The sequence below is a fragment of the Eurosta solidaginis genome, chromosome 4 (genome assembly GCF_040869045.1).
Source record: "Eurosta solidaginis isolate ZX-2024a chromosome 4, ASM4086904v1, whole genome shotgun sequence".
NCBI classification, from domain to species: domain Eukaryota; kingdom Metazoa; phylum Arthropoda; class Insecta; order Diptera; family Tephritidae; genus Eurosta; species Eurosta solidaginis.
In genome coordinates this window covers 212,598,292-212,623,715 of record NC_090322.1, presented here as the reverse complement: position 1 = coordinate 212,623,715, position 25,424 = coordinate 212,598,292, and the positions used below count along the sequence as shown (strand labels likewise).

Here is a 25,424-nt window from a genome sequence, read left to right as displayed (position 1 = left end):
TCACGCTGAGTAAATAATGTTCGGTTACACCCGAACTTAGACACCTTTACTTGTTTAAATTTGTATAAGAGTCCAATCGTCAAATTTCAACATTTTAGGTGTACTATTTACTTAATAATCAGGTTTTTTGCGTTTTCCAAAATGTTATAAATGTGAAAGGTGGGCGTGGTTATCGTCCGATTTCGCTCATTTTCATTACCAATCTATTCTGGGTCCGGATAAGCCTCTATAGCGTATATATTTGGTGAATATATCTCAATATTTGCTCAAGTTATCGTGTTAATGGGCGGACAGACCGACGGATGGACATGGTCTCAAGGGAGGACTCTTATCTGTAGAAGACGAAATGAAAGTTTCCCACATATCTCTAAGAAACGTTAACAATGTCGTACAATTCAAATAATAATTCCAGCGTGCTTTGCAAACAGAGTATATTAACAACTTCCCTGTGTAATGAGTCATATGTGACTCAAAAGAGCGTATTGAAATAAGTTCATGAGTCTCATGTGACTCATTTCTTTATACAACTTAAAGCCGCTCTCTTGGTATGAACGAGTCGTTATATATTTGTGAATTCTATGTGAGCGTATATCAAAAGACCTATGCTTTAGGAAAACGAAAGAAAATTTTGAAATTTTTTTTCTGATACCTTTTTCTCATTTTCTTCAATTTTTGTATATACGTCTAACTTCAACTAAACAAAAAAGCACACTAATACACGCTTTTGACATTTATATATCAATTTACCGTTATTGTGATTCGGAAACTTAAATTATTTCTGATGGTCCTATATGCTCACATGTGACTCATTGAACGTGGTAAACAAAATTATTTTTGCTACGTTCAGGAGTCACATTTGACTAAAAAAATAAAATAGCCAAAATAAGGTAAATATATGTCAAATTATTTATAAAAATAATATTATATAATATATATTCATATATTCAATTAAGCAATACAAAAAAATAATGGGCGGGGGGCATTCTCAAAGTGCTTTGTATGGGGACAGGGAAGTTGTTAACTTAGGTAACCTAACGGTTGGTTGTACAGGTATAATGGAATCGAGATAGATGTAGACTTCCATAGATCAAAGTCAACAGTATCGGAAAAAAATTAGATACATTGACTCAAGCTCAAATACCGTTTCATGTTCTTTAAAAAAAAATTATGTTTATTACATTTTCGATGCGGGAGATATTTATCCTGCAGATAATCGGCCTAGTTCCGAAGTAGCGTAGATTTATAGAATTAAGAGCGGTATTAGTTACTGCTAGGGGGCAGTGGTTTCCACTGACACTTTTACCATTATGGTTTTCTACGTAATGGCTAACTAATCCCCTTTGCGTGCCTTTGCAATTCGTTTTTAACTGATTTAGTGGGAGATCTGTTTTAGTCGCTTTGCATGACTGGTTGCCATTTTTTCTGCAGGGTATGAACTGTACAGATCAAACCATACCAGCATGCATATGCATTCATAACACTTTCATAATTTTCTAATTTGTAACATTCTCAAAAGATCTCTAAAGAAATTTGTAACGATTGCCATTCATAATTCTTTATGGCACTTTCAGCCACTTGAAATCATTAAAATAACAAATTCGTTTATTAAGTGACTTTACTGAATTGAAAAGGGCTGATAATTTGAATTGTGTATTTTTAGTAATTTCAATTTACATATTGATGTATTTTTTTACATGTATGTATGTACGTACAGCAGCAAACAGAAAAAAAGTAGAGACGATTTTGATTAAATTTTTGTTTATTTTCGATATTTAAAAAAAAATGTTTATGAATTTTTTAATTAAAACTAGCCAAGCAAATTTCAGAATCATTTTAAAAAAACTAGAAACCTCGAGATAATTATTTGAAAATTGCTATCTTTTTATTCGGTGTTCTCTGAATTTTTTCGAGTATGCGCTTTTGTAGCCCAATCAATTTTAATCTAACAAAATACAAATCATAAAATTCAGAAATCCTTCGAAATGTTTTTGAACTTGGTTTTTTTAGTTTTAAGTTCCTAAAATATCGGAAATAAAAAAAAATATTTTAATAGACGAAATTTGGGTGAAATTTCCACTGCTGTTTTTATGTTCGCTGCTGTACGTGTATGGTGGTTGCATTTTCATACATAATGTGGGGTTATTGGCATTATTCTTAACCGAAATTTCCGCCTACTCAAGTGGTTTTGGCAATTGGATTCGACAAGCAAATGCAGTTTTAGAGGAAGAAATTTTATAAATATTTAGCTCATGTTTAGTTGACGCAATAAATATAAGTACCGCAACTTTCCTCACTTAATTGGCGCTTAGCCGTTTAAAATATTATGGCCGTCCAACAGAGCGCGCCAATCGCTTCTTCGCTGGGTTAGCTTCCAATTTGTCAAACCAAGACTGGTTCTCCCAGTTAAGTGGGGGCCGCTCTCGTCTTCTGCTTCCCCGCCGATAAAAAATACTCTCTTAGTCGGAGCATCATCTCTCATTCGCATAACATGGCCTAGCCAGCTTATCCGATGCGGTTCAAATCGCTGGACTACGTTGATCTCTGCGTAAAGCCCTTACCGCTCATCAGCTAATCTTCTTCGCCGTCACCCACGCACAAATCTTTCGAAGGACTTGTCTCTCGAACACCCCCAAAGCCACTTCATCTGATCTTGTCATGATGGTCCATGCTTTTGCAAGATATAAAAATACGGGTACGATAAGTGACTTGTAGAATGATTTTCATTAGTCGAAGAGACAGGACTTTACTTTTCAGTTTTCTACGTATATTTGGTCGATGGCAACAGGTGCTACGTTTTGTCCTCATTCAGCATCAAACCTATCTTTTCCGCTTCCTTTTCCGGTTTGGAGTAAGCGGAACTTACGGAGCGGTTGCTCAGGCCAATGATATCAATGCCATCAGCATATGCCAGTAATTGCACGCTTTTATAGAATATTATTTCAGAGCTGTTAAGTTCTGTAGCTTGTATAGTTTGCTCCAGCATTAAGTTAAAGAAATTGCACGATACGGGATAACCCTGTCTGAAACCTCGTTTAGTTTCGAACGGCTCGGAGAGGTCCTTCCCAATTCTAACTGAGCTGATGGCGTTGCTCAACGTTATTTTGCACAGCCTTGTACATTTTGCGGTGAAACCAAATTCAGGCATAGCGGCATATAAGCAGCTTCCTTTCGTGCTGTCAAAGGTGGCTTTAAAATCGACGATGAGGTGATGTGTATCAATTATTTTTTCGCAAGTTTTTTCCTAGATTCGTCGCATTGTAAAAATCTGGTCGAAGGGTGATTTACCAAGTCTGAAGCCACACTGATAAACTCCAATCACCCGATTTACGCACATTCAATCCATGTGAGTTCTTTATTGACCGGCCTGTTCAACCTAACCTAACCTATTGACAACCTCTCTTATAACAACAAAAACGTGTGTGAATATGTCACAACTTTAATTATTTCAACGATGGTTTCGGATGCATTTGTGGAATAATGTTAGGATTTATAGAAAGAGGATAGTTTCAAGTGAATTTTTCTCTGTGTAAATTTATTCAATTTCCGTTACACCAAGACAGAACTTATGCTGAACTTAATTACTTAAAAATTTATTGCTTGAATGTAACATAAATCATATTTTTTTAAATTTAAAAAAAAATTTTTTTTTAGTGTTAATTTTTAAAATTTGTTAAAGCTTCAAAATGTTAATTTCTATTTTAAACTAACTTTGACGCCTAAACGCAGACACATTAAAAAGTTTTATGTAGCCCAGCCTATCGGCCATTGACTGTTGTAATTATAATGACTTGTCACTCAAAAGTAGTAGCATTGAACGTCAAAAAGGTGGTGTCGAAATTGCTTAACAGATAATGACAGACGCGCGCCGCTTATGCTAGAGTTGCTACGGAAGTATGATTATTAGAATCGGAATCGAATTTACCAAGTCTGACTTTTAGATAGAATAAAAAAATAACATTGGAATCAAATTCCTAAAACAACACTTATTTAAATTATTAACATGATTCTACGTAAAAGTGTTGTTGGATAATAATAAGCACGTTGTTTTATTAAAAATCAAAAAATTACAAACAAACATATCCATTCCACCTGTAAATATAGGAGACGCTGCGTATACGTACATTTTTTTATTATTCCGTGACATCACGTAAACAGCTAAAAAGTCGATCGACGTCATAACCACTTCAAATGGTCATAAGATAATTTGGTCACATCAAATGATCATAAGGTCAAGTGACTTTATTGTCTTACTTAATTTGACTTTATGGCCATTTAGGAAATTTCCGTTTGACCCTATAAGCCATAAAATTAATCAGTATAAAAACAAAAAAATTTCGGAGAATGTGTTAGACGTTTAGTTGAATATATTCTACTTATTTCATAGGAATCCTCATCGGTCCGCTTTAACGTAATTTTAATAGATATAATACGACTTACTGCGACCTTTGTGTAGATCTATTGTGCATGACCTTTCAGCCTAATTTTGTATGGGGAGGCTTTTAATGTATCTAAGTACCACTTCATGCTTTTTACTCTTTACACATAGGGATTAAGAGTCACACCCTATATATTCTATGCAGGCAGCTGCAAGGCGGATGAATTTTCACAGAGAAGCTTTTCACGGCAGAAATGCACTCGGAGTGTTTGCCTATTCACTGCAAAGTGTGGGCCCGCTTAGAAAACATTTTCGGTATCCCATACATTATTTAGCCAGATATCCCGTACATTCTTTAGCAAATGTGGCAGAAATATCTACTTCTCGTATCTGTAGCTATTACGGGGTTAAATCAGAGACCATGTAGTCCCATAAGGCAGAGTCCTGTTATTATCCCATAAAGTTGACCTGGCATGGGATAATTAAGATTAATGAAGTGCGGCCAAGTTTACCTGTACACCAGCGCACATCTGGCTTAAGTTTATGCAGATAACTTTGTTAGCAGCTATTAGCGACAATACTTATTGGCGAAGTTTCTTTCCCACTACTACTACACCACGGCGGTACCACCATCCCTTAAAAGGGTTTGGATATCACAAATTCATGCTACTAACTCATAATACTTAAAATATTTGACGTTCTCTTCAACAGAAAAGAAAGTTCTCATCCGAGGCATTAGGTTAGGTTAGGTTAGGTGGTAGCTGCACTGATAAGGAAAGCTCACTTGGACAACACGAAGGTCCCTTGTGATACCACATAAAACAAAAATAATGGTGACGTAGATCTAGCTTCTTAGAGAATCGTTGGGTAGCAACGATAAAGTTTCGAATGATACCGATCTCAACCTTGGATAAATCCTAGGGAGATCCAAGTGAGTCGCGACCGAAGTACTTTCGCCTAGTTCTGGAAAAAGCTGAGCAATCAAGCATAAAGTGATTTGGTGATTCCACCTCATCATCCTCCATACAGCTACAACAGGATGGAGTTTCCAGTATATTGAGACGTACCGCAGGGATGCCCATGGGACAGTGACCTGTCGAAACCCTAAGTGAGCCTTAGTGAACTCAATTATTTTGGCAGACCTCCTGCCATCCACTTCCGGCCAGAAAGATTTTGCTACCCTGCAAGAGGTGGTGTCCGCCCAACGTTTGCTGAGCTGATTTGAGGCCCAGATATGGAAGAGCAAACCACAGGTGACCCGCGGAATCCCGAAATCCCTACATCCATCTTCATTTTGTTCACTTGTACCGCTGCGGGCTAAGAGATCGGCTTGAGAGTTACCCGGGATAGCATTTGATCCATCGCATTCTTAATCGCAGCAACTTCCGCTTGGAATACACTGCAGTGATCAGCCAATTCTTGACAAAAGACCCTCCCCCCACCAAACTTTCCGTCCCTCTCCGAACCATTCCATGAACAAGTTCATCGGTCCCGTGTCCCAGATAATTCCTCTTCCCCACTCCTCTCTCGGGGGAATGGCTGGGGTGAGGGTTGTATAGGGAGATGTTATCGGCATACAATAGTCCATCCTGTCCGGGATAAAGTCGAAACTGGTAAAAAGCCTAGGGTGTCCAAAGTCAGAAAGACCATAGCCCATGTCACGAAGCCTGCCAACGACCGGGCCGCGGCTGCCTCTGAAGCATTGCTATTTGTCTTTTCTTTGGAAATGGTTTGAAGGTGTGGTCTACTACAGTCTGCTCAGTGGTCTTAATCGGTAGATCTTAGGATATATCGCGAGAACCACAGCGAGGCCAGTTTTGGCATCAGAGTCGAAGATCCGTAACACCATTAGTTCATGCCTAGCTCAAAAACTTATTTATGTTCATAACTATTCATGGAATTACTTACACGTACATACAAAACATATAAATATATGTTTTAAGTCCGAAACTCGCCACTCAGTTTTAACTCATAAAGTGTCATTTTAAATGTACACCAAAAATTATAACAAAATTTAAATTGACAAATGCAACATAACGAAGGCGGCTTATCAGCAAACATGTATCGGTCGCTGCATTCGTTTTACAGAGAATTAAAAAAGAAATATGTTGCGCATGCGCAACTTAGCACACTCGCCTAGTGGAAAACTAACAATTTTACACCTGATTGAGATTGAGCTGATAATGTGCCGCTATGCCTATACTAACACAGATATCTTTGTATGATTTGTTTTTCTATACTACATACAACGCAGGTAAAACTCAATACACTAACTGTTATACATGCATCTGTGCGTATACCTAAGTAGGTGTATATGTATACGTGTTGTGTAAATATATCTATCACCACTACTATCAGGTGTCCGCGGCTTTTCTGTTCATTCACCTGACACATTGCAGTGTTAAAAGTAGAAAAAAGCAGTATAAATTTAACTTTTACACTTCACTACCTCAGCTATAAGTAAAACTATCTCAAATATCAGTATCTACTCATATCAGTATCTTTTTCTTATTCAATTAAAAATAAAGGGAAAAGCGTGTTTATTAAGCACACAGAAAGTTTTGCAGCAAAGCATGGAACTAATTTGATTACTCGCTTCCTAATCAATAGTTCTATAATCTATTGGATGTATTAATTTTAATATAGAAAACTAGCATACCTACATATTAACATGTGGATCTAATTAAATTAACACTACGTTAACACGCTGCGGTCAATCTGATAGCTTAGATGAATAAACGACAGTAAAAACTGTTTACGGATCAATTTGATTTTTGCCTTCGGTTTATTTATTTTTATACTCAGTTGAGCAGAGCTCACAGAGTATATTAACTTTGATTGGATAACAGTTGGTTGTACAGGTATAAAGGAATTGAGACAGATAGAGACTTCCATATGTCAAAATCATCAGTAACGAAAAAAAATTTGATTGAACCATGTCCGTCCGTCCGTCCGTTAGCACGATAACTTGAGTAAATTTTGAGGTATCTTGATGAAATTTGGTAAGTAAGTTCCTGGGTACTCATCTCAGATCGCTATTTAAAATTAACGATATCGGACTATAACCACGCCCACTTTTTCGATATCGAAAATTTTGAAAAACCGAAAAAGTGCGATAATTCTTTAGCAAAGACGGATAAAGCGATGAAACTTGTTAGGTGAGTTGAACTTATGACGCAGAATAGAAAATTAGTAAAATTTTGGACAGTGGGCGTGGCACCGCCCACTTTTAAAAGAAGGTAATTTAAAAGTTTTGCAAGTTGTAAATTGGCTGTCGTTGAAGATATCATGATGAAATTTGGCAGAAACGTTACCCTTATTACTATATGTATGCATAATAAATGGCGGCCACCGTGGTGTGATGGTAGCGTGCTCCGCCTACCACACCGGATGCCCTCGGTTCAAACCCCGGGCAAAGCAACATCAAAATTTTTAGAAATAAAGTTTTTCAATTAGAAGAAAATTTTTCTAAGCAGGGTCGCCCCCCGGCAGTGTTTGGCAAGCGCTCCGGGTGAAAACTCATCTGCCTTGCAGATGCCGTTCGGAGTCGGCATAAAATCATGTAGGTCCCATCCGGCCAATTTGTAGGGAAAATCAAGAGGACATCGACGCAAATTGGAAGAAAAGCTAGGCCTGAGATCTCTTCGAAGGTTATCGCGCCTTACGTTTATTTTTATTTTTTATGCATATAAAAATTAGCCAAATAGCAGAACGACCACGCCCACTTAAAAAAATTTTTTTTTCTTAAGTCAAATTTTAACAAAAAATTTAAATCTTTTACAATATATAAGTAAATTATATCAACACTCGACTCCAGTAATTATATGGTGCAATAAAATACAAAAATATAAGAAAAATTGCAAAATGGGCGTGGCTCCGCCCTTTTTCATTTAATTTGTCTAGGATACTTTTAATGCCATAAGTCGAACAAAAATTTACCAATCCTGGTGGGCTTAGATTCTAGGACGATAACTGTTTTCTGTGAAAAAGGGCGAAATTGGTTGAAGCCACGCCCACTTTTTATACACAGTTAACCATCTTTCCTTTCGCTCGGCCGTTAGCACGATAACTTGAACAAAAATCGATATATCTTTACTAAACTCAGTTCACGTACTTATCTGAACTCACTTTGTATTGGTGTAAAAAATGGCAAAAATCCGACTATGACCACGCCCACTTTTTCGATATCGAAAGTTACGAAAAATGAAAAAAATGCCATAATTCTATACCAAATACGAAAAAAGGGATGAAACATGGTAATTGGATTGGTTTATTGACGCAAAATATAACTTTAGAAAAAACTTTGCAAAATGGGTGTGACATCTACCATATTAAGTAGAAGCAAATGAAAAAAGTTCTGCAGTGCTAAATCAAAAGCCCTTGGAATCTTGGCAGGAATAATCTTCGTAGTATTACATATATAAATAAATTAGCGGTATCCGACAAATAATGTTCTGGGTCACCCTGGTCCACATTTTGGTCAATATCTCGAAAACGCCTTCACATATACAACTACCACCACTCCCTTTTAAAATACTTAACTTTCATTTGATACCCATTCGTACAAACAAATTCTAGAGTCAGCCCTAGTCCACCTTTATGGCGATATCCCTAAATGATGTGCACCCATAGAACTATGGCCTACTCCCTCTTAAAATACTTTTTAATACCTTCCATTTGATACACATGTCATAAAAACACATTTCAGGGTTACCCTAGGTTCATTTTTCATTTTCCTACATGGTGATTTTCCCTTATTTTGTCTACATAGCTCTCAGCTGAGTATGTAATGTTCAGTTACACCCGAACTTAGCCTTCCTTACTTGTTTTTTTCTTTTTTGTTTTTTTAATTCAAGTTCTTCATTAAGATTTCTTGGTGTAAATGATACAAATAATCAGTTAATTTAGTTTGTATTTACTGCATTGGTTGGTAACGCGCATGTGCGGCTATTGGCGGTAATCATATTTTGTTGTTCATCTTGTTCTTGGTGTTAATGAGCTTTTGTTTTTTTTATTACTTAGTTATGGTTGACGGAATGTTTCATTTGTACTGTAGTCGCTCGCTTTATAGAATTAATTTTTTTACCAAATTTTCATTGTATTAAAATCTTAATATATATAAATTTCGTATCACGTTGTTTGTCCGCCACCCCTAAGGTACTTAACTGATTTCAATCAAATTTGCACACCGTGTGCAGTTTGATCCAGCTTGGAAGATAGGATAGCGTTGCTGTGAAGCTTCTTTCCGGGAAGTGGACCAGGAACCAATCTATTTGAACAAATTCTATTCACGGTTCGATAGGCCTTTTGCCTAGATTAGTGTTTGCGCTACTTTTTTTCCTCAAAGAGAACCAGGGACCGATATTTTCGAACAAATTATGTTCTTGGTTGAATTTACTTGAAATTGGGCATATAGTTAGCCCTTTGCCTAGCTTAGTGTTTATGCGCAGAGAACGACTTGAACTGGCAGTGGGACTAAGAATTGGACCGCGAGTGGCACTGAGGCTGGGACTTAGACAGGAATTGGGATTGGGACTGGAACTGGGACTGGGACTATGACTAGGACTGGAACTGAAACTGGGACTTGGACTGGGACTGGGACTTGGAGTGGGAGTGGGACTAGTAATGCTACTGGAACTAGGGCTTGGCTTTGGGTTGCGACTGAGACTGGGAAAAAGGGATGGAGAAGAACTAGAGAGAAGAGAGAAGATGGAAGATTTAGACGAAGATAGAGAGTTATGGGCAGAAGGAGTGGAAAAGGCGTGAGGGGAAAAGACGGGGGAGAAAGAGACGCAGAAAAAGAGAAAGGCAGAGGGAAGAATGAATGATAAGGAAAAGTGGGAGAGAGAGGAAGGGAGAGTAAGAGCTAAAAACTGTTTAAAAGTTATGCGGATAGACCAAAGCTAGGGCAGAGCAACGTCTTCCGGGTCTGCTAGTTTTTACATTGTATTGTAAACAGCCAACAATTTAATCCCAAATATTTAAATCAGTCTAATATGCTACCCTGCTACAAGAATAGTCTAAATGTTCATCAACACATAAATATGCATTTGATAATTAATGCTGACATAGCCATTAAAACAGGTGTGTGTACAACACACAACCAATAAATTTGAATTCCAGCAAATTTGCACGGTTTGCATTTCCCATAGAAGTCGCAGCTCAACACAGATATGTAGGTACATATTTTGTGTCGAGTTGTATGTAGGTATGTAAGTATGTATGCTTAAGGTAGATATGCATGTAAGTATGTATGCTTAAATGTAAATAGGTATGTAAGAATATGTTTACAATAATTAAATATAAATAAGCTGAAATATTTTAATAAAGATAAATTCGAAATTCACTCATCAACGTCTCAACACTTTTCATTTTTAACCTTTTATATGGCGATCCTGCCTATGATTCTACTGGCTGAATTTTCAGCCTAATTTCATAGCTGGCAAGGATTTTACTGGCTGATTACAGCCTAAGCCTTGTAAAAGAAACAAATGATGTTTAGCAAATTTTACGATAATTTACGGGCTTTATAATCGAACTGATGCAGGAGCAGTAGATATGACCAATGACTGGCGGCATAAGTATAAGTATGCATAATAAGTATAATCAGCTTAATTTTGAAATAGTTTTAACAATTTAAACATTAATTTTAAGCAGGAAAAATATTCGGGCAACCTAGCGGCGGCCTATCGACAAGCAAAATTTAAATGTCTGCTGTAAAAGCTTTTTTTTACTAATTTTGAGATATGTTCCCAGAAGGGGACATACAAAATCAACATCAAATGTTTAGGTCGTTTTCATAAAACTCCTTAAATGTGAAAATATATTACCAAAATTGAAATTTTTTTTTTTAAATCCAAAATGAAAAAAAGAAATGAATTAACTAATGTTTAATAATAAAACAAGAAAAAATAAATTGTATTTAAATATTCATCGTTTGAAAAAAAAAAATTTTTTTTCTAAAAGATTTTGTAAGAAAAATTAGAAATATCAAAAATATTAAATTAAACAAATTTTTCTTTAAGAACAAACATTTCTAAAAATAAACCTTTTAAATAATAACTTTTATAATGCTGACTAAATAAGGAAAAAAAAAAATAAAAGTAAAAAGGAATGCTTAATATAATAAACATAAAAAACAAAGAAATGAGCTTAAATTAGCATTGCCGGCAATCTAGGACTTGTAAGAGAAAAAGACAGTTGTCCTTTAGGAGACAAATTGGTCAAGAATAATGAATACTCGAGTAAGCATATTTAAAAATAAAAAAAATAGGTACCCAAGTTCTCAAAGATCTAATATTTGCATTAACCCCAGAAGTTATGCATGTGACAAATGTCGACAAAAATTAAAGAAATTCTTCATAAATATCATAACGATCCCTTCTGGAAAGACTACCCAGTAAATCGCATGACACATAAGATCTAATAAAAATATTGCTGGAAAATATGAAAAATGGTATAAAAAAAAAGATACGAAATATTTTTGCATCCACTGTACCCATTGGTTCAACTACTTATCACTATATAATTACTTCTTGCTCTAGCAGCAACTGAATTTACCCAATCTACTTTAAATCATACGCTCAGAAATCCCGCTTTTAGAACAACGTCAATTTTCACCCAATGATGACTGTAACCATCATCTTATTTTACACGATTTCATTTTAATAACATTGCAAAAGCTTTGTTTAATAGAAATAACTAGTCAAGGTAAGGAAAACTAAATCTCCTATATTTAGTCGATAGGATATATAAAGGGTCCTGTGGAGTAGAATGTAAGGAATCTAAATCATTAATCTCCATTATTTTTATTAGAAATAAAAATATAAGTTAGAGCTGATTCATCTAGGATAACCTCGCCTTTTAGAAAGGCCATAATTTTAGATAATAGGATCCTTTATACCTAGTTAGGCTAAATAGTAGATATAAAGAGCCCTTTGGAATAGAAGATATCAATATGAAAAATATAGTTGTATTTTTGCGATCAGTTCGATTATGTACTTGTATTTTTTGAGTAGGCTAGTCTGATCTAATATTTCCTGGTACAAATAAAGATTTATTTTACCTTTCGCCCAACGTTTCGCTGAATATTTCAGCCTCTTCAGGGGCTACACTATTTTTATTTTCAAATAAATAAAGAAATAAAATGTCACAACATATAGAAGTTAACATGAAAACATTAAATTACACTTACAACAATATAGGACAATATGAACATACATATAAATGTAAAAAATCGGCACCACCCTGCGCGGTAGTCTTGTCATTACTAATTTATTTAATTATGCACTCTCCAAATGCATAAGCATTCTGAAAAAAAAGGGAGATGTATTGTAAACAGCCAACAATTTAATCCCAAATATTTAAATCAGTCCAATATGCTACCCTGCTACAAAAATAGTCTAAATGTTCATCAACACATAAATATGCATTTGATAATTAATGCTGACATAGTCATTTAAACAGGTGTGTGTACAACACACAACCAATAAATTTGAATTCCAGCAAATTTGCAAGGTTTGCATTTCCCATAGAAGTCGCAGATCAACACAGATGTGTAGGTACATATTTTGTGTCAAGTTGTATGTAGGTATGTAAGTATGTATGCTTAAGGTAGATATGCATGTAAATATGTATACTTAAATGTAAATAGTTATGTAAGTATATGTTTAGAATAATTTAATATAAATAAGCTGAAATATTTGAATAAAGATACATTCGAAATTCACTCATCAACGTCTCAACACTTTTCATTTTTAACCTTTTATAATATATAATATAAGTAATGTCTATGTTTCCATAGATATTTGTCTCATGAATGTAACTTAACTAGGATAAACGCACTAGTATCGGACCAGTGGTGGACCACGGGGAAGACTAGGGGACAGCCCTAAACCGTCCGTCTGTCTGTCCGTTAACACGATAATTTGAGTAAATTTTTGGGTATCTTAATAAAATTTGGTGTGTAAGTTCCTGGGCACTCATTTCAGATCACTATTTAAAATGAACGAAACCGGACTATAACCACGCCCACTTTTTCGATATCGAAAATTTTGAAAAACCGAAAAATTGAGATAATTCATTACCAAAGACGGATAAAGCGATGAAACTTGGCAGGTGGGTTGACCTTATGACGCAGAATAGCAAACTAGTAAAATTTTGGACAATTGGAGTGGCACCGCACACTTTTAATAGGAGGTAATTTACAAGTTTTGCAGGCTGTAATTTGGCAGTCGTTGAAGATATAATGATTAAATTTGGCAGAATCGTTACTCCTATTACTATGTGTGTTCTAAATAAAAATTGGCAAAATCGAATGACGAACATGCCCAATTAAAAAAAAATTTTTAAAGTCAAATTTTAACAAAAAATTTAATATATTTACAGTATATAAGTAAATTATGTCAAGATTAAAATCCATTAATGATATGTTGCAATAAAATGCAAACATAAAAGAAAATTTTAAAATGGGCGTGGCTCCGCCCTTTTTCATTTAATTTTTTTTAATACTTTTAATACTTTAAATTGAACAAAAATTCACCAGTCCTTGTGGAATTAGGTAAGGGCATAGCTTCTATGACGACAACTGTTTTCTGTGAAAATGGGTGAAATCGGTTGAAGCCAAGCCCAGTTTTTATACACAGTCGACCGTCTATCCTTCTGCTCGGCCGTTAACACGATAACTTGAGCAAAAATCGATATATCTTTACTGAACTTAGTTCACGTATTTTTCTGAACTCACTTTATCTTGGTATTAAAAATGGGCGAAATGGCTTTGCCCACTTTTCCGACATCGAAAATTTCAAAAAATTAAAAAATTCCATAATTCTATACACGTTATACAAACACATTCCAGGGTTACCCTATGTTCATTTTTCTACATGGTGATTTTGCATTATTTTGTCTCCAAAGCTCTCTGCTGAGTATGTAATGTTCGGTTACACCCGAACTTAGCCTTCCTTACTTGTTTGCTCTTGTTGTTGTTAAAAACTTCATACTTATGTATTTGTATAATTTTCAACTTATATAGATAAATCTAGGAGACGAAGTTGATACCAGCGAGAGAATAACAAATTTTTATTAATCCTTATTTATTGATTTTTTATAAAATATTATTTTCCTTTTTTACCTTTTTTTCAGGCTTTTAGTTGGTGCTCCATTAGATATAAATCTACAGCCTGGTACAAATAAAACGGGTGCGCTATACCGTTGTCCGATTACGCAAAATCTTAATGATTGTGAACAGATCATAACCGATGGACGAAGATGTAAGTTTTTAATCACTAAAACTAAAGTTACGATATTTTAATAAAATAAAATTAAATTCTACAAAAAAAGGGATGCATTTATATTAAGCTATCAGCGCAAAACTGATGTAACTTCAGACTTGAATCGAACAACGAACCATCAGTCAATACGCATCATAAGTCTACAGTGCCCTATTTTAAGTGATAAGAGTAACTTTGCTGGTCTAAGTTCCTGATACCTACACATGATCTTCGACACAGTCCGTGCCGATTTAATGCCTTTCCCGCTTGCCTATCGATCATACGCAATTCTTTCCTTCTTATTATCATAACCATTCTATATGGCACAGGCTTATATTCCCATTTGCTCGGGTACTCAATGTAGATGTGTATTTTGTTTTTCTGTGTGAGATTATTGCCTTAATTGCTGCTAGCTGTCAATATAATAGTGCTCAGGGCTGCTGTTTAAGCTACTTTCCTCGCAGAATTATATTCATTAGACTAGATTAGCATTTTCGAATCAAATGTTTGATGAAGTTATAGTACTATGGCCGTATGGTCTCAAGCCGCCAAGCAAGGCTCGTGGCTTTGAGTCTCTTTACATTTTGTAGTACTATTTTCTCTGTATTTGTTATTGTGTTAACAGTGCTGCACCCCATTCAATGGATTTGACTGCTCACAAATTGTTATCAAAGTCCTCTACCGGAAGTCCAATGAAACCGGCCATTTCAACAGGGATGAACCATAGGGGGTTCACCGGGCGCGTCCTGGCAAAAGCATTTACCGATTCTATGTAAATTTTACCAAGTGTCTTCTTTTGCTTGTCTGGATGAAACAGATGTGTTGGCGGGAGCCTGATCTCATCATAGTGCTTATGGAGATGTTCCCTTAACCCTCTTGAAAGCGGGGCTAGATCAAGCAGTTGTTTGCTAGGTTGTCCACGTTTGTGACAATTAAGCAAAAACTGCCTGTTCAGCATTTCGTTATGCTCTTTAATGTTGAGCTCTTTGGCCTCACTATGTAGGTGATATTCAGAGGTCATAAGAAGATATCCCGTGGCAGTTCTGATTGCAGCATTTTAACAGGCCTGCAATTTTTTCCAGTATGTGCTTTTAAGACCAGGCGATCAAACTGGTGACGGGTAAAACATGAGCGGCAGGCCAATTGCTTTGTACGTGGTTAGCAACGTTTCTTTATCTTTTCACCCTCGTGCTTTCGGCAAGCGACTTGAGGATTTGGTGCGACTTTGTATGTTGGTTACAATTTCGGTAGCATGCGGCAGGTTCTTTGTTACCTGGTCCACAGCTGGGATGTTTAAACTTCTTGCAATTTAACATGCAGCCGATGCATCTTGCCAAGTCAGGACGTAATCCAATAAAATTAAGATTTTCCATCCCATTTGGAGAGCCCCGGTAATGTCTTCTTATATAACTATGAAAAGAAATTAGATCCCAAGGTATCTTACTAACATCGGTCATCTAAATGGAACACTTGCCATCAGATATCACGGTATTAATTTATCCCTTAGTATAAAAGGATTGAAGCACTTGAATCGAACTGGTTCGGCGGTTTCGGAGTTTCAAGGAACCGGCTCATGAACTGGGTCAAGTTTTGCCAAAGTGGTTCGAACCACTGTACCGAACCGCTTAAATTTTTGCGGCAATTTGCAGCCCTGCTAAAAAATGCTGTGATGCTTTAGCGCCAAATTTTCATAGATATCAAGAGATTACATACTCCAATATTTGACTGGGAGTTCTTAATGTAAGGAAGTACTTCACACAGTACCGTAAGGAACATAAACTGTGAGTTACAGCTAACTTGCGTTGAAAGCTTCATATAATTGTTCTACAACTGCCTCATAGTGAATTTATCGAATATAGATACGTGATGTTTAAGTGTGTCTCAATGTTTAGTAGAAATTATATTGTTTTAGTTTAAATTATTTATCTTTGAAAATATAATTTCATGTTTAGTTTAGTTAACTATCATTTGGTGAAGGTTTTGAGTACTTCTTTCAAAATATCGCTTAGTAAAATAGTATAAAATGTTCTGTGTCGGGTAAAAAAGTTAAGCTGCGTCCGGAAAATTCAAAAGAAAAATCCTCGAGGTTTTTGTTCATGTTTTTTTGCTTATTTTCTTAATAAGACTTCATTTTGTAATATAAAAAACATATTTTCCCGAACAAATAGCCACTTCCAAAAAGTTAACTAAATATTTAGATTAATTTAAGAGATGGTGTAGAGCTAAAAAATATATCTCAAATTAATAAATAAAATAAAAAAAAAAAAAAAAAAATATATATAATAAGCTGCATAGTAGATAGTTGATCCTGTGAAAATATTAATTAGATCTAATACGTTTGTAAGTAATACTGTTGCGTACCTAATAGATACTATCTATCACCCTTCCAAAAGGGTGTTCCTTAAAATTCTCTAAAAAAAATTTTAGTAATTAATAATTCTAGTGCTTTTTTACGTAAATAACATTACTAAATTTTTAAGTACTTTAAAGTTATGCAAAGCAAATATTAAATTAACGATTTTTAGCTTGCTTGTGTAAATTTTATAAAAAAAATAATGTACAGTGAGGCAATCTTGTGACTAAACTTTATGAAAATTAAAAAAAAAAAATTATTAAAATAACACAGGCCGGCAAAATTGGGAAAACATCTACACGCGGAATTGACCTAGTGCTTTTCGTAAGGAATTTGGTTCGCTTAATCTGGATTCTGAATCAGATTTTATAATTTTGGTTCCTCTTTCGAGATATTCTTACATAAAGGTAAGGTTAGGTGCAATGCTCCATTTTGTCACGAAAATTAATTTTCATTAAAAATACACATTCACAGTTTGAAAGCGAAATCATTTCTCTTATCAAACGCTGTTCAATTTTACCAAATATTTACTTTTGTTAAATTGATACACGTTTTTGTACTCTAAATCCTTGAAAGCTGCGCAGAAAAGCGATATTTGCAGCATACTTTCAGGCAGACTTTATTATATTTGGTTTGGAGTTATATAGCAGGTGGAATAGTCGATTTTACTTACTTACTTATTACTTACTACTTATTACTTTTAACCTAAATGGTTTAATTTATTAGTTTAATATAATTTCATTCTAAACACATCGATGGTTTGATTTTCCGACTACATGCAGTTAGAAAGTCACTAACGTCCCCAAAAACTAGACTTCAAATTTGTTGAAAAATCGTGTGTGGAGAAACTAACGCAAAGCTAATTCTGTTTTAGGGCCTGGAAAAGTTGACATAGTCAAAGCCTTATTTTAACATATCCGTATCTGCTGGCCTTAACCTAAAAAATTTGACAATTTCATAAAAAGGAAGAAAATTCCACAACTAATAAGTTACGTAATCAAAACGTAGCCAACACAAAAGAAAAAAATATTCAAAAAGTTAATAATTTCACCAACTCAAAATGGTATGATTATGGCTAGTACAACTTGATCAACTACATTGACTTTCATAAGGTTGGTTGGACCAGCTGTTTTATATGGATATGGATACGGCAAATTTGCCACAAGCTTTAAGGAAAAATATCTCAAATGGCTACGGCAGCTTTCCAAGAAATAAAACCATCCTCAATGTACGGAAAAGCTTTATAAAAGCAAATGCGGTTTATGGGCCTCAAATTTGGCGGCCTGTGTTATTTTTTTTGCAGAGCTGTGCAGTAATGAATATACTTGGTAATGGTAATTGGTCAATTAAAAATATTTGGTAATCAAAAAATTTAATTACTAAGTACAAATACTTTTACTGGTACTTGGTAATGAATACATCCTTTTCAATTCCAGACCAATTATTTGAATTATTTTCTAATATCTGGCAAACAAAAAGAAGCAATGGAATAAGGATAGAGGATTTGTTATGATTTGAGATGTAGAAATCAGAAAATTGTACTTCCGTTCAATGCAATGGTAATAATAATTATTTTGACCTCTAAAATGATTTTTAAAGTGGAATATTTTTTACTATATTTTCTTAGTTTAAAAATAATTTTTTTTATAGAATTGAAACCCAAATTTTAGTAACTTTACAGAATAAATTTAATATTCAGAATTGAAACCCTGAATACTCGGACTTTTGTTCTTTATAATCCAAGAGGTCACATAAAAATGTTATAAACGCTCGCCTTAAGCTGTCGCAGTACCGAGAGACATCAAACTTACCTTCTATTACTAAAATGCATCCTCACGTAGATGAAAGACTATTTAAAAATGTATTTCACAATGCTTGAGCGACTCTTTGACTATAAAGCGGTGATGACCGTGACTTTCACACTTTTCACAGTGATCATCGAATTCTCGCTTAGGTTAGGTTAGGTTGAACTGGCCGGTCAATAAAGACCTCACGTAGACTGAATGTGTCCATAGTGTTACCAGTCCATAGTGTTGCCTCTTGACAAATGCTAGCAGCTTTCTATGACCCAGCTTAATTGCTGCCTCGAGATCTGGCAACTCTGCCGCCCCTAGTAGCTGTAGCCTTGACCTGACGAGCGCAGGACATGAACAAAGAACGTGCTCAACCGTTTCTTCCTGCAGCTCACACTTCCTGCGCTTTCTGTTACTGATAAGGCCTATGTTAAAGGCATGTGACGCCAGAAGGCAGTGTCCAGTCAGTATGGCCATCGTGAGCCCTAAGTCTTCTCTCTTCAGAGATATGAGCCACTTTGTGAGTCTAATATCGTAGGCTATACACATGACCTTAGAAATTTTGCTGGAATGCAAACCCCTCCTCCAAACAAATAAGCTATTTGAAAAATCCAGCCCAATGTGGAGGAAAGAGCTTTTATACAACCTTTACTCAGCGGTCCGACCATGAAGGCGGAAAAAGCTACATCAAAATTGGAAGCGAGCCTCGGCCAAGACCACATAGGAGGTACATCACGTCAAGTATTAATTTATTCTGAAAAATTACTTGGCTATTTTTCAACAAACAAAGTTCTGAGGTGGTTCTTGCTTTTTAACAGTGAATAAGTTTTTGTTCTTACAAAAATTTCAAAAATTCTAATAACTGAAAGTAATTGAAAAAGAATTGAAAATGCGTGTACTAAATATCAAGTACCAATAAAATGAAGTTATACTTGGTAATTGGTCTTTTCAATTACAGTGTATTTATAATGGTAATAGTAATTGTATTAGCTCTGATTATTTGTATAAAAATATATATGTATGTTATGTAAATGCTAAAAACACTTAAGAAGCAGCTAATATTGTGAGTTGAGCTATGGTGCATTAAGGTTGTCCTTATATGCATGATATCGAATTGTGATTAAATTAAAAAAAAAATGCCAAAACCAAATGTTGAAAAAAATATTTTTAAGAAATCGCTAAAAGTAATTTAACATTATCTTTAATAGTAAGGACATCTGTAAAGTGCATTTTACAGTTTTCTTTATATAGATATCATTCTTGGGAATTATGTATTTATTTCACACATTTTACACAATTCATGCCGCACCAACAAAAAATTGCCTTATCCCCTTATATATAATCAGTTATACCTACAATTTATGAAAATTTTATTTTTTCTCTTTTTTTATTTTCCATACCTTTTTAAACCAAAACCAATATAAATACGAATACTTGCTTCAACGTAAAAACAAACTCGCTTAATTTGTAGCGCCTGAATGAGTTTATGAACCTAGTAAGTGGTATGGGTGCTTTATTTGTTTACCAAGTTTTAACCCAGTTTTGTTTTTTTACTTATTCGCATTTTTGTTTCACTTTTTTAACTGCTCACCTATATTTGATGTTATTTCTATTTTTTAACTTACGCAATTTTTTTAATTGGTAAATAACATAAAAAAAAACATTTTTCGCGACTGCACTCTTCTTATTTAGCTTAAATAGAGCTTAACAAACAAACTAAAACTGCACTAACCCAGAAGTCATTTTATCATAGGCCGGCTGCTGCTTACTTAATTTGTTATTAATGCATCATTTGTCATTTTCGTAAATATTATTTATATAAATTTATTTTACATGAACATGCCACTAGGCTTGCAATATAATTTATTTTCTGAAAAAAATGTTACCATGATGTTGCACTCTTAAGTTCCAACTTTTAAATAAGGTCAACTTGCTTTTTTTGTAGTTTATGAGACCCTTTTTGTTATTCAGTGGAAAATATTTTGTGAAATGAACTAGAGGTTACGATTTCTCGAACATGTTCGAGAAGAGATTTCTCGCGAGTCTCGCCTTCTCGCGGGATTCTCGAATATCGAATTACTCGTAAGGCTCGCGAGATTCTCGAATCTCGAATTACTCGTAAGGCTCGCGGGATTCTCGAATCTCGAATTACTCGTAAGGGTCGCGAGCTGTTTTATATAGAGCTTATGATTTCTTCTGGAGCACAAGCCAAAATGTCCGCAAAACCACATGTAAAAAACCCCGAAATGTATAGAATATTGCCAATGCAGCGGCTGAATTGAAAGTCGAAAAGATCGCGAGTATTACGAGTAATTCGAGATTCAAGAACCTCGCGAGCCTTGCGAGTAATTCGAGATTCGAGGATCTCGCTAGAAGCCATGTTCTTGATGTCTCGTTTAAAAATAAAATATTGCGAACAAAATTATAAAAAAAAAAAAATAAATGTAAGGCGCGATAACCTCCGAAGAGATCTAAGGCCGAGCTTCTCTTCCAATTTGCGTCGTGCTCCTCTTGATTTTTCCCTACAAATTGGCCGGACGGGACCTACATGCTTTATGCCGACTCCGAACGGCATCTGCAAGGCAGATGAGTTTTCACTGAGAGCTTTTCATGGCAGAAATACAATCGGAGCGCTTGCCAGACACTACCGAGGGGGGCGACCCCGCTTAGAAAAATTTTCTTCTAATTGAAAAATCTTATTTCTAAATTTTTGATGTTGCTTTGCCCGGGAGTTGAACCCAGGGCATACGGTGTGATAGGCGGAGCACGCTACCATCACACCACGGTGGCCGCCAACAATATATATAATAAATATGTTTTGAGTTAAATGTCATTGAAGCAATATAATCAACAAAAAAGTCACAAGTAAAAAAAACCAAGTGTATAAATGCAGTCCATACCGCGATTAAGTAAGAATGTCGAGAAGCTCGCGAGATTTACGAGTACTTCGAGACACGAGAATCTCGCGAGAATCTCGCGAGAAGTCGAGTTCTCGATTTCTCGGGTTTCGAAAATCTCGCTTGTGTTCGAGAAGAAATCGTAAGCTCTAAAAGAAACACGCCAACTCATGCAAGAGCTGAGAAGGGCCAACAGGGCGACATTATTTTCAGAAAAGAAATCGCCCTTACTGACTATGGCTTTGAACAAATATTTTTCTCAGCTTACTTATACCCGCGACGCAAGCAGCGCGAAGAAAAAACTGCATGAAATCGTTGCGATATATCACTGATGTGATTCCGAAAACAGTTCCGAAAAAATTCGGAAAATAATTTTAAAGCAGTCCCGTAGAAGGGATAAATCCGCAATGATCCATAGAAGGAATAAAAATGTTGGGCACAGAGGAGTACTCTAAAATTTTTTTAATGGGATTTTCCCCAAATAGTTTTGAAACTATTTGAATTCCTTCCGATCTGATTCTCAAAAGCCTCGAAACGGCAACGAAAACATTCCCGAAACGTTCCGCAATAGCCCCAAAACAACCTGTAAAATAATCTGGATCTTTTACGCAATCCCGAAACCGTCACGAATTGACAATCCTTATTAGTATTGATGTAATCTAAAGATAATCCCGAACTGATTTCGAATACAATCCCGAAAAGTTCCTGAAATAATCCTCAAATCACTCCGAAAAATTCCCGATATGATTTGCGGGGACCCAGAAATAGTCACCAAACGACCCCGAAACAGCCGAAGAAAGTTTTGAAGTAATTCGCAGATATACTCGAAATAATCTGCAAAGGGTCCCAAAACGATCCACAAATTATGCCCTAATGTCCCGTAAACTTACTTTTCCAAAATTATATGCACCAAAATCCATACAAACCTTCAAATATAGATACAATATTAAAGTGTAAGTTAGGGTATTTAGATATCTGGATGTTCCGATGCAAACGCCAGATGTTGACTTTGTGACTCAATCACGCCCAGAGCGTCTGAACTAATTTACTTAAACTTGGCTCACAGATACTTAATGCTCGAGAGCGATCTAGTCCCGAAATAATAAGAATTATCTAGAAATAGTCCTGAGTCGATGCAAAAATTAATCCAAAACGACGACGGAAGCTAACCCGAAACTATACCGACATAAACCTGAAATAATCTCGCACCCACTAACTTTTTGTCTGCCGTTCGTCATTAATTGATCAATTTGGCTCCGCAATTTTCGGTCAGACTTCTGGTTTAGGTACTGGTGGATGATTTTATGTAGACGGGGCACCGCAAATTATTCTTTTAAATTGGGAGAAGTTACATGTTGATGTTATTGTTTTAGCGATAAAAACAATCCCCGATGGTTTTGGGGAGTTTTATCGATGTTGATGGTCTTTGGCCGGATATAGATCCCGTAAGTTCCGGTAACAAGCATCATTAAGGGGTTTCCAGCGCAATATATAGCTTCTCCAACCTAATTGTCAACCGCACCTACTCGCGGCGAATCCTGTTTCATTAACAGACTAGGAACTAGGGGGTGGGGAAAAAGGATGGCCTGAATGTTTAATGTGGTCATGTAAATCGTTCCGGAGATGGTCGGGCTAGCTTTAATGGTGCTTTGTTACAGAAGCGTACCTGGTCTATATCCGGCAAAGGACCATCAACATCGATAACACTAAGGACTTGTTTGATTCCGCTCTGAAGAATTACCTATGAGACCATCCCGTCCCTATCCTGATAAAGTTCAGTTGACGAATTTTTCAAATTCAGCTTTTAATTTGGTTTTCTTCGAACAAAAAAAAACTTACCTTAAGCAGATAAATATCCGTCTTGTCAGGTATAGTTTTTCGCTATCCCCTTCCATTAAACGATTCTAAAATATGCTCTCACAATCTCGTAACCGTGTCAAAATTGTACACAAGTTTGTGTACTATACATTTACAAACGCACATACAAGACATTTCACACATTTTCTTGTAATTGACACAATACTCATAATCTTATGGCCCATATACAATTTCGATGATGGCAAATTTTTCGCTTTCGCTTAAATTAGAATACGCTACATGATTTGAAAAGGGAAAGAAACAAACCGTTAAACGTTTTAGGCTCGATGAAATGATTGCTTCTTCTTCCCCGATAGAAATTAATTTTTTAAGAAATAATAGTAAGTATTAGTTTAAATGTTTAAAGCTTCTAAAACAGATGAATCTGCTGAACTAACTGTCGCCATACAGCGAGAATATATCAGGCGATTTTCGTCGTTCGTTGGTATTGTGTATCAGCTGTTATTAAACTGCATTCGCGCACACTGAAATTCCTTTTTTCTTGCATTTGTACAAATAAACATGTATATGTAATTATACTCAGCTGAGCAGAGCTCACAGAGTATATTAACTTTGTTCGCATAACGGTAATGCATAACGACATAAACTAATCGAGATAGATACAGATTTCTATACATCAAAATGATCTGGGTGAAAAAAGCAATTCATTTAGCCACGTCCGTCCGTCTGTAAACACGATAACTTGAGTAAATTTTGAGGTATCTTGATAAAATTTGGTATGTAGGTTCCTGGGCGCTCATCTCAGATCGCTATTTAAAATGAACGGAATCGGACTACAACCACGCCCACTCTTTCGATATCGAAAATTTCGAAAAACCGAAAAAGTGCGATAATTCATTACCAAAGACGGATAAAGGGATGAAACTTGGTAGGTGCGTTGACCTTATGACGCAAAATAGAAAATTAGAAAAATTTGGAACAATGGGCGTGGTACCGCCCACTTTTAAAAGAAGGTAATTTAAAAGTTTTGCAAGCTGTAATTTGGCAGTCGTTGAAGATATCATGATGAAGTTTGGCAGGCACGTTACTCCTATTACTGTATGTATGCTAAATAAAAATTAGCAAAATCGGATTACGAACACGCCCACTTTCAAAAAAAAATAAAAATTTTAAAGCCAAATTTTAACAAAAAATTTAATATCTTTACAGTATAAAAGTAAATTATGTCAACATTCGACTCCAGTAATGATATGGTGCAACAAAATACAAAGATAAAAGAAAATTTCAAAATGGGCGTAAGTCCGACCTTTTTCATTTAATCCGTCTAGAATACTTTTAATGCCATAAGTCGAACAAAAATTTACGAATCCTTGTGAAATTTGGAAGGGACCTTGATTCTATGATGATAACTGTTTTCTGTGGGCGAAATCGGTTGAAGCCACGCCCAGTTTTTATACACAGTCCTTCCGCTCGGCCGTTAACACGATAACTTGCGCAAAAAACGATATATCTTAACTAAACTTAGTTCACGTACTTATCTGAACTCACTTTATCTTGGTATAAAATATGGCCGAAATCCGACTATGACCACGCCCACTTTTCCGATATCGAAAATTACGAAAAATGAAAAAAATGCCACAATTCTGTACCAAATATGAAAAAATAGATGAAATATGGTAATTGGATTGGTTTATTAACGCAAAATATAACTTTAGAAAAATCTTTGTAAAATGGGTGTGACACCTACCATATTAAGTAGAAGAAAATGAAAAAGGTCTGCAGGGCGAAATCAAAAGCCCTTGGAATCTTGGCAGGAATACTGTTTGTGGTATGACGTATATAAATAAATTAGCAGTACCCGACAGAAGATGTTCTGGGTCACCCTGGTCCACATTTTGGTCGATATCTCGAAAACGCCTT

The 25,424-nt window shown here is 35.5% G+C and overlaps 1 protein-coding gene across 4 annotated transcripts in view; it reads left to right on the top strand.

Moving 5' to 3' along the window:
* The window catches only part of LOC137250947 (uncharacterized), a 396,368-nt gene extending 376,713 nt beyond the window's left edge, over positions 1-19,655 (top strand). For all 4 annotated transcript variants that reach the window (XM_067784702.1, XM_067784701.1, XM_067784700.1 and 1 more), the window contains exon 3: positions 14,516-19,655. In XM_067784702.1, the coding sequence (XP_067640803.1) occupies positions 14,516-14,684 (169 nt within the window). In that variant the 3' untranslated portion in view covers positions 14,685-19,655. The remainder of the gene's footprint in view (positions 1-14,515) is intronic.
* The last annotated feature ends 5,769 nt before the right edge of the window (positions 19,656-25,424 follow it).